This window comes from Acomys russatus, chromosome 19, assembly GCF_903995435.1.
Source record: "Acomys russatus chromosome 19, mAcoRus1.1, whole genome shotgun sequence".
Lineage (NCBI taxonomy): Eukaryota > Metazoa > Chordata > Mammalia > Rodentia > Muridae > Acomys > Acomys russatus.
This window is the reverse complement of record NC_067155.1, coordinates 53,478,757-53,488,405: the sequence shown is the minus strand read 5'-3', so window position 1 is coordinate 53,488,405 and position 9,649 is coordinate 53,478,757. Positions and strand designations below refer to the sequence as shown.

General features: G+C 41.6%; 1 protein-coding gene across 13 annotated transcripts in view; it reads right to left on the bottom strand.

Moving 5' to 3' along the window:
• Nucleotides 1–3,412: 3,412 nt before the first annotated feature.
• The window catches only part of Kdm2b (lysine demethylase 2B), a 123,231-nt gene continuing 116,994 nt past the window's right edge, over nt 3,413–9,649 (bottom strand). For all 13 annotated transcript variants that reach the window (XM_051161514.1, XM_051161512.1, XM_051161513.1 and 10 more), the window contains one exon: nt 3,413–3,628. In XM_051161514.1, coding sequence (XP_051017471.1) covers nt 3,447–3,628 — 182 coding nt within the window. In that variant the 3' untranslated portion in view covers nt 3,413–3,446. The remainder of the gene's footprint in view (nt 3,629–9,649) is intronic.

Below are 9,649 nucleotides of genomic sequence, written 5' to 3'. Positions count from 1 at the left end.
GAAGGTGTATTTTTAGTGCTACCTGCTAGTAATTTCATCTTTAGGAATAAAATTAGATTAAAAGGCTGCTGTAGTTTAATGTTGTCTCCCTAAGTTTCAAACTTACTCCATATAGCATGAACAGGCATCACCATCCTGGTCTAGCACCTCTCTTCAGAAGAGATGTGAACGCCTTCAGAGACCATCTTTGCTGCTCACCATAGTCGTGTTTACTGTGACAAGGTGTTAGGTGCTTTATGGTTTTCTCCACCAGTCCCTGCTGTCATTCCAAACAGATACTGCCTTGCTTGGGTGGAGCTAATTAGTGTATATGTTATATACAATACATACATGTATATATGAGCGTGTAGCCTCATGATACATCACAGTACTGGGATGGTGGAAAGGGCAGACAACAGATTCCAAATCTAATGCTAACACTGAGGTGTTCTTTTTCAGCCCTTTCAGTGCACATAGCAAATGAAAACTTGAGACCAATAGCTTATGCAGAAGGGCCATGCTGAGCTGAGCACAACAGTCAGTTCACCTTACTTTACATTGTATGGGGTATTGTAAGTCATCTGGGTATGATTGATGTAAAATGCACAGGGTTGTGTATAAGTTATGCCATAAATACTATACCATGCATGCATGGATTTTGATATCTGTGGTCGGGGTCCCGGAGCCAGTCCATAGTGAATACCAGGGGCTACACATGTCTTTTGGAAGCTGCATATTTTAACTGGCATGACATGCCCCTAACAGGTAGTATGTCAAATGGATTAAAATCTAAAGGATCATAGCAGAATACAATGAAATTTTGTTCTCATCGTCATAGTAGAAAATATAACCTGTGGAAGATATGGACCAGTGCCTCAAATTTGGATTTGGAAGCTCAGATTGACCACAGCAAACATACTCACAAGGCTGTGGTCTTTCCACTGCTTTACCAGCTGTGGTGTGTGACCTTGGAGCACCTTTTTATAAGGTGGCTTAAGCTGGCTTCATCTGAAGCTTGGTTAAAAGTATAGAGAGGGCTGTTGAGATGACTCCAAGGTAAAGGCACTTGCCATTATGAGCCTCATGACCAGAGTTGAAGCCTCGTTTCCTACATAGTGGAAGAGAGAATCAACTTCCATAAGTAGTCCTCCGATCTCCACATGTGAGCCAAGGTGCATGCACATCACATATATAAATAAATGTAATTTAAAAACTACGGAGATTACAGGCTTATTTTGGGATGTAATATTCCTTGGTGGTTCAGCACTTCTTGGAGATGTTGACTGTAACCTGTGTACGAGGCTTGAGCTACATTATGTCTTTGCAGGGACTGTTTGTGTCGGGGGAAAATCACCCTGAAAGCAGTTCTCTGGGGGAGAAGATGGCCTTTCTAAACATCAGGGTGCAGCTGTCTTATTTGGAGGTTCAGAGAAGTAAATCTACCACAGAAATGAGCTTTTTATCCACAATGGACCTTCAAGCCAATAGAGTCAAGCTTCCTTTTTACAAGCAAACAACAGTGTTATCAAGTCTTAATTCTGTTAAGTTTCTCCCCAGAGTTAAACACAGAAGCCACTGTCCCTAGAATTTCAGTCAGAAAGGAATTTTGGATATAAATAAATAAGAGATAATCGATTTAGATAAGCTCTTTCAAAACTAGAGTTATTACATGAATATAAAGTTAGAACCGTGTAAAATGTTCTGTGACCCCCGATTCTAATGTCTTAGCTTTCCAAACCCCAGGCCTAAGGTCACACAGCACAGAATTCAACCTTCTTCAGGAAGTAGTGGGGGTTGAGGGCATGTGTTTGCCCTCTACATCTGGGACACTTGTAGCTGTGATGGTGTGTATGGGACGGCCCATAGGTTCATGTCTGGATCCCTAGTTGGTGGACATGTTGAGGAGGATAAGGAGATGTGCTCTTGTTGAGTCACTGAAGGCGGACAAAAGACTCGTGTGCCTCTCTTGTGGATTGACCAAGATGCACGAGCTCTCAGCTGCTGCCACTGTCCTCTGCCCTCTGTGCCCTCACTCCATATTCTAACCCCTGAAAACATACACTCAGTTAAATTTTCTTTTAATTGCCCAGGTCACAGTATTTTATCACAGCAGTAGAAGAGTGAGATAGTGGCCATATATGAAAATTACTTTTGTATAGGTGTAGTAGGAGACGTTCAGGCAGGCGAGCCATTGCTCCTAATATCTGCAGGTGGCCATCACCTTTATTAGTTAGAAACAAATCTTTTTCTAAAGGAGGAAAAAAAAAAATCATGTGTCTCAGGGCTGCTGCATTTCTCAGATGACAGAGAAATTACATAGTTTGGGGTCCTCAGAGTGAAGAGTCCATTTACCCTGGGCATTCCAATTAGATTTTTAACCCTCTCATAAAACAGAAACCCTCAAACACCAAGAGTGGATTTTTTTTTTGTACAACTGTTTATACAAATCCAACAAAGGTAAAACTGCATCAGGGAAAGGCTAGGAAACACCCACCACACAACAATGGCACTTATGGATGCAGAACTTGACATCTAGAAAATAGCAAGGTTACCAACTTAAGTGAGAACTAAACACTTCAAAGGAAGGGAAAAAGGAAGGAAGGCTATGGGCACATTTATTCTACTTGATTCATGGTATAAATTAGATCTATGTAGATAGAATACAAGAGCTCATGCTTGGAGCAAAACCCTCCTGAGTGTAAAGGCTGAAGTCTGCATTGTAAAATTTTGAGGAAAAGGCGAACTCTCTATTGAAACTTGGCAAAATGGTTTACCTGGACTATACAGTTATCCACAACATGCTTGTGTAACTTCCTGACATACAAAGTGGGCTCTCAACATCCAGTTAAACATGCTATTAAGTGGAAGGTCATAGCCCCTGCCACACCTGGTCACATCTGTTGATGAAGTACAGGTTAAGTTTTGTCCTACCTGAAGGAAAGTTGGCAATCTAAATAATAAAAACACTGGTATGCATTCAAATCTTGCATAAATAATTTTTAAACAATTTATACAAAAATAGTTCTGCATAATGTAAGATGTAACAAAACCAACTAAACAAAATGTGTCAAGACGGCTGCAGATGGTGTGTGTGGTCCACTCCATGTTGACACCAGAAGCCTCAGCATTGCAAGGAACAAGGTGCCCCAAACAAAAACTACCAACAAAAATACTAGCTCAGGCTTCTAAGAGGATTTCTCCAAAGCTCCCTTTCCAACTGGAATGTCTTCTAAAAGCCGCCTTAAGAAATGGTCCAGAAAGCAGTGCAGTTACGATGCAGAAAGAGCAGAGGAAAACATCTGGCTCACTTATTCCCAAATGGGTGGTTGAACGGCTTCTCCTTTGGCAAGACTTGCAAAACAGAGCTGTGTCCTGTAGTCTTTTGTTCCAGATCCCAAAGGGAATAGAAGCCCACCTGTTTTTGCAGTCTTTCCCCTCCCCTTCATATTTACATACTTGTCCTGGAACTAACTTAGTTTTTGCAGAAGTTTTTCTTCCACTTGCCCAAATTGGACACTCACAGACATTTCGGCTATGAACTGCTCACAGCCTTCCTTGGTGACTTGCTTGCAGTACCTCAGGTCGATATGACAGATATTTCCACAGCGTTTGAAGAAGGACAGGCACTGGTCAGTGACCTTATTGCAGTCTGCAGGGAAGAAAAAACTGTATGAAGAACAGACACAGCCTAAAGCCCTATAAATTCAGGGGGTCCAGTAGTGGAGATGGAATGCAGCCCTCTAGCATAGTCCAGCCTTTGATGTCCCCCAAGTGGGGAAAAGTTTAATAATGTATTCTTGAAAGTATTTGGAGTGTTTCGGGACGAATGTGAAGACACTGAAGACAGTGTAAAACTGTCAGTCTCCTCCCCGTTTCACCCCCCTCCCCAAGTCAGGCTCTATCAGGTAGAAACCACGTATTAACATACAAAGGTCAAGTGTGTCATACAGAAAAGGCTACAGTGTGTAGAGGGGCCTGTCTAATAGGAGCACAATTGGGTTTGCCTAAGTGTTGTCCCTTTATCTGACTATTCTGTTCATATAAATATCCTAGTAGATGTAGATACAGCTGAATCAGAGTGAGGTCCCTTGGGTCAACTTGGGAGCATTCTATGTCACACGCCAGTAAATTGGTGAAACAGCCCACAGATTTTTGTTTTGTTTTGTTTTAAGGGAGGTTAGCCCCAGTCCAATATGGAATGTCTCTATGAAGTCTATGCCAAAGACAAGTATGCTGGAAGGGACCAAAGAAAGGCTTTTGTCCACACACACACAAAAAAAAACAACAACAACAACAGAACAAAACCCCGCCATATCCTGTAGACACTGGTTGTGCGTTTTCTTTCATCATTCTGTACTTGTCTTTGTACTTTTCCCTAATACTTTGTTTTATAACTGAATTCTTGTCAACTGGCTTAAATGCTAGTCAGGGCTCACCTGAGACCAAGCAAGATAAAAGATCTGGATGAGTCAAATGAACGAAAAAGTGATTGTTACCCTGTGAGGGGTATTAATTTTGTTTTTGTTTTTTGTGTGTTTTGAGACAGGGTTTCTCTGTTAGCCTTGGCTGTCCTGGACTCGCTTTGTAGACCAGGCTGGCCTCGAACTCATAGCGATCTGCCTGCCTGTGCTGGGATTAAAGGCGTGCATCATCACCGCCCAGCGAGGGGTATTAATTTTGAAACCTTTTCTTGCCATCATTATTACCACTTTTATTTATTATTATGTATACAGTGCTCAGCCTGCATGTACACCTGCAGGCCAGAAGAGGGCATTAGATCACATTATAGATACTTGTGAGCCACCATCTGGTTGCTGGGAATTGAACTCAGTCAGTGCTCAGTCAGTGCTCTTAACCTCTGAGCCATCTCTGCAGCCACTTGTTTGTTACTACTTTTGAATAAAAAACCAGGGCCAACCCTTAACATGCACTATCAAAGTGACAGTAAGCAACGAAGGCACTGAACACCTGTTAGTCCTACAAACATTACACTTGGATGTGTAATCCACACCATGTCAAGATAACCCAGTCTCTCAAATGTAGTTGGAATATAGGCACTTGGAGTAGGCAGTCACAAGAAGCTGAGTCTGAGCCACGGACAAATGCTAGACTGAAGGGGGACAGAGGCAGAAGAATGCTAGCAAAGATGCTTCCAAAACACTAACATGTTATTGCTGTTGTTTTTGAGGCAGGGTCTTTGTATAGCCTTGGTTGTCCTGGAACCGGCTTTGAAGACCAGGCTGTTCTCCAAAGCACAAGATCTCTCTGCCTCGGCCTCCCAAATGCTGGGATTCAAGGTGTGCACCACCATACCTAGCTCTGCTAACTTGCTTTATAAATCTTGTTGCAAAAGTCAAAGATGCAAATGGGGATGCCCACATACAACCACTTTTAACAAGTCATTCCCTTAAAACTCAGCATTTGATTTGCTTTATAGAGGATAGATTTTGCTGGTATAAAAAAAGCACATTTCATACTTTCTTTATTTTTTACTTCTTGCTATGTCATGTTAAGCCCTATAGTGAACAGGTATTGTTTTTTGTTCTGTTTTTTTTTTTTTTTAAATCCTCATTACATTCGTTCATAGGGGGCTGGCTATCAGGCTGTCATAGGGATCATCCATCAGCAGGGAGTACCTGTCTGTGGAAGGTGTGAGGGACTAGGCTATAAAGAAGTTTAGTGTACAAAAAGGACAAGAGGCTGCGCAGAAAGGTCTTCCCTTCCAATTTCCTGGGACAGAAGAAAGGTCTTTGAAGCTCCAGGTGCAAGATTTTGTGTTGTTTAAATAAGAGCTAGGGAACACTGGCTGAAAGTGATTCAAAGAGGGCAATGCTGCTTGCCCAAACATTAACTTGGAAAAAGTCATCTGGAAATACTGGTCACACTGGTGTAAAAAGGTAAGTGCCAGGACAAGCATGCATTCCTAATGGCCTCAAGTCAGATCAGTGTGCCACCTGGATGGCAAAGTCCTCCCGGTGAGAGCTGCCAAGGGAGCGACAGGAGCTGTGAGGCTCCTCTGTCTAGATATGGGACCCCAACTCCACATATGGTGATGGAGGTGAGGCTTGAGAGGAAGGAGATGTACTCTAAAGATGGGGCTGGGTGTAATAGCTGTTAGAAGGAGAAGGTTAAGTTAGAGGCGTCTAGGTGCATTCTAAGAAGGTTCCTAGCATGGAAGGGAACACGGGGAAAACAAGCCATTCATTCTGTCCAGTGCATGCACTCTGTAACCAGCGGTTCCACGACAGTGAACTTACCCAGAGACAGTCAACAAACGGTTTTTTCATAGCAGGGAGACCAAGTGCAATTATTACCAAGGAAATTATTACCAAGGAAAATTACCTTATTCAAACTTCTGGCCTACCTAAAACTGGATTTCACAGGAAACAAAAATTGGATGGAGAATCAGCTAAATATCGTGTAACTCACTAATGCTGAATGGTAAACATTTAAAAATAAACCGAATAAGAGAAAACAAGACTTCTTAGAAGCCAGTATCATAAGCTTCTCTTGCCTTCTAAAGGTAACCGTGGGGTTTTGCTTTTGTTTGTGGTCTTGGAATAGAATGCAAGCATCACTGAGCTCTACTCTGGCCCCAAAGGAAGAGGACAAGGGCTAGTCAGCATGGGGCCTCACATGTCACAGTGAAAAATGAGGAACAACATAGAAATGAGTGGGTTTCTCTCCCCTTGCCCCCAACACTGGCAAAATTCCTATCCCATTTATACTTAAAATTGACCTTTGTATCTTGGGGGAACATCCGAGAGGCTAACTAACTAGGAAAGAGTAACAGCCCTTGGAAAGGGAGAGAGGATATATTTAGAAGCATCTTTTGTGTGTGTCAGTTTTCTCATCTTTCATCTTCAGTTTCACTGGACAGTCAGAGTACTCTGGTTCCTTTTAACTCTTTTTTTGTTTTTTTGAGAAAGGGTCTCTCTGTGTTAGCCTTGGCTGTCACTGACCTCCCAAGTGCTGGGATTAAAGGCGTGCACTACCACCACCCGGCTCCCCCTTTAATTTAACATGTGATCTTATGATGGCTCTAACTGTTACACACAACTAAAGCAAGCATGTTCCCTGCACTATCTGTTATTACCCTATGCATTTGAAAATATTCACAATATAAAGATGGGGGCTGCAGAGATGCTCAGTGGTTAAGAGGACCTGGATTAGGTTCCCAGAACTCAGTCATCTATAATGCCAGTTCCAGGGGATCTGACACCTTTTCTGATTTCTGCAGGCACCGGGAACACACATATCACATGTATGTAACATATATCTAAGCAAGAATTCAAAATGTGAAGTTGGCAGACAATCGGTACTCATGATAAATTAAAGATGGCTTTCCTTGGCTTTTTTTAAAACAGTAAAAACAGCTCCGTTTCTAAATGAGAGCAATGAAAAAAAATTACAAGCCCATGCACAAAAGAACCCAAAAGGAGTAAATTGAATGGAATGAGACTTGTCTACTAGAAATGGTAAAAACTACTAAAACAAAAAATTTAAGTGGGAAAACATTCCAAGTTCATGGATTAGAAGACAAAATATTAAGATATTACTACTGTCAAAGATGTGAATCCCCAGTAGTTTTTCTAAAATAGAAAAGTCCATTCTAAAATTTAGTAATGGACTCTAAATTGTCTGAAAAGATTCATACTTCATTTTAAGTCATATTATGAAGTTAATGTAATCAAAACTGTGGTATTGACATCAAGACTCACATAGACTAATGGAAGAAAATCAAGTTAAAAAATTGTTATGTGGTTAAGTCAGTAATAATACATATAAATTAATAATTTTTACTGGAGACAGCATCTCTGTACAAAGCCCTGGTTGTTCTGAAACTCACAATATAGAACCAGGTAGCTTCCTGCCAGTGCATCCTCAGTGCTAGAATTAAAGGTGTGAGCTAGCCACCACACCTTTATTTAGTTTAAACAAAATTTAAAATATTTGTGTGTGTGATGTACACATGGAAATCAGAGAGTACTTAAAAAAAAAAAAAGACTGATTTATTTATATATATATATATATATATATATATATATATATATATATATATATATATTTATATATACAGTGTTCTGCCTGCATGCGACCCTGTCCACCAAAAGAGAGCACCAGATGCCAATATAGATGGATGTGAGCCACCATGTGGTTGCTGGGAATTAAACTCAGGACCTCTGGAAGAGCAGACAGTGCTCTTAGCCTCTAGCCCTGGAGGGTACTTTTGAGGGTCAACTCTCTCCTCCCATCACGTGGAACCTGAGGATCACACTTGGGTCAGGAGGCTTGGCAATATGTGAGCCCTCAAGTGATTTTTGACAGGGGCATCAAATTATTTTCATGATAAAATAGTCTTTTCAACAAATGGAGCTAGGAAAACTGGATGCCTACTTGCAAAAGCATGTGGCTAGATTCCCCACCACATGGCATATACAGATGTAAGAGAAAGCTCTTTATGACTTTAGATATGGAATCTGTTTCCCTGATAATTATCTTACACACGCACGCACGCACGCACGCACGCACGCACGCACGCACGCACACGCACACCACAGAGTATTGGAGGAAAAAAGCTGAGCTTGTTCCCAGCACCTCTTGTAATTGCAGCTCAAGGGGACCCAACTCACTCTCTCCATCTCTCCCCACCCCCACAGGTAGAGAGAAAGACAACTTCTACAAAACTGTGATAAAAGATAATTAAAAGATAAAACACTAGGTTAATTTTCACCTCCACTTGTGGGAGTTAGAAGCCAAGGGAGGGATCTTTCATTTTCTGAAGCAATAGTTTATTATACTCAACTAATAACTAAACACGAATACACACAAAATGTTTTATGTATTCCATCCAACAAGAGACCCACACTCAAGGAAGGATGGCATCCGAAACAGGAGCAGGGATGGTGGTAGGTGAGGCCCCTGCATAGCAGCAGTGCAGTGCCGACAGCCAATCCAGAGGAGAACCATGATCCTTACAGAGAAAATAGAAAGGGAAGAAGGGGGAAAGCCAAAACCACCAGGGATGGGGGCACTGTTCTGCAGAAACAACTGACTATGGGACTTGTAAGTTTGTAAGGGGATATTCAGTTTTGCTGTACAGTTTGTTTCAGAGCTAAACAGATCCACAAAGGCAACTATTAACTAGCAAAACTCAAAAGTCGTGCAGGAAAGGACGTGTACTCAACACATTATTGGGCTTAATTAGTGACCAAAGTGTACAAGATCATAAGGTCAATATTAGCAACTTTAAAAACTGGAAAAAAGGAGGGGGAAACGTGGAGTCAGAGTGACAGGAGGATACATTAGTAATACATGATTACGTTGTATCCAAACATCTGAACATAAATGGCAGCACATGCCCACTGTTTAGAGGGGTCTAGTGGTCAGCTGAAGGAGTAGGGATCAAAAAGAGGCCAGATCTGCTCTACCCGAGCAGCTGGTATGTATATGTATGTCAAAGATGAAAGGCGGCCTCACCAGCAACTGCTGTGTGCCAGATCCTCCAGCCACAGGAACATGGCCTTCGTGCAGGACTTTACCATTAATTCAGTTATACTGATGAGGGGTTAAGTACAAAACAAGGAAAGATAAAGTATAGATCTATGCCTTAACATACATTATAACTTTTGTTTGTTTTGAGATAGGTTCTCATGTGCCCCTACTGTGT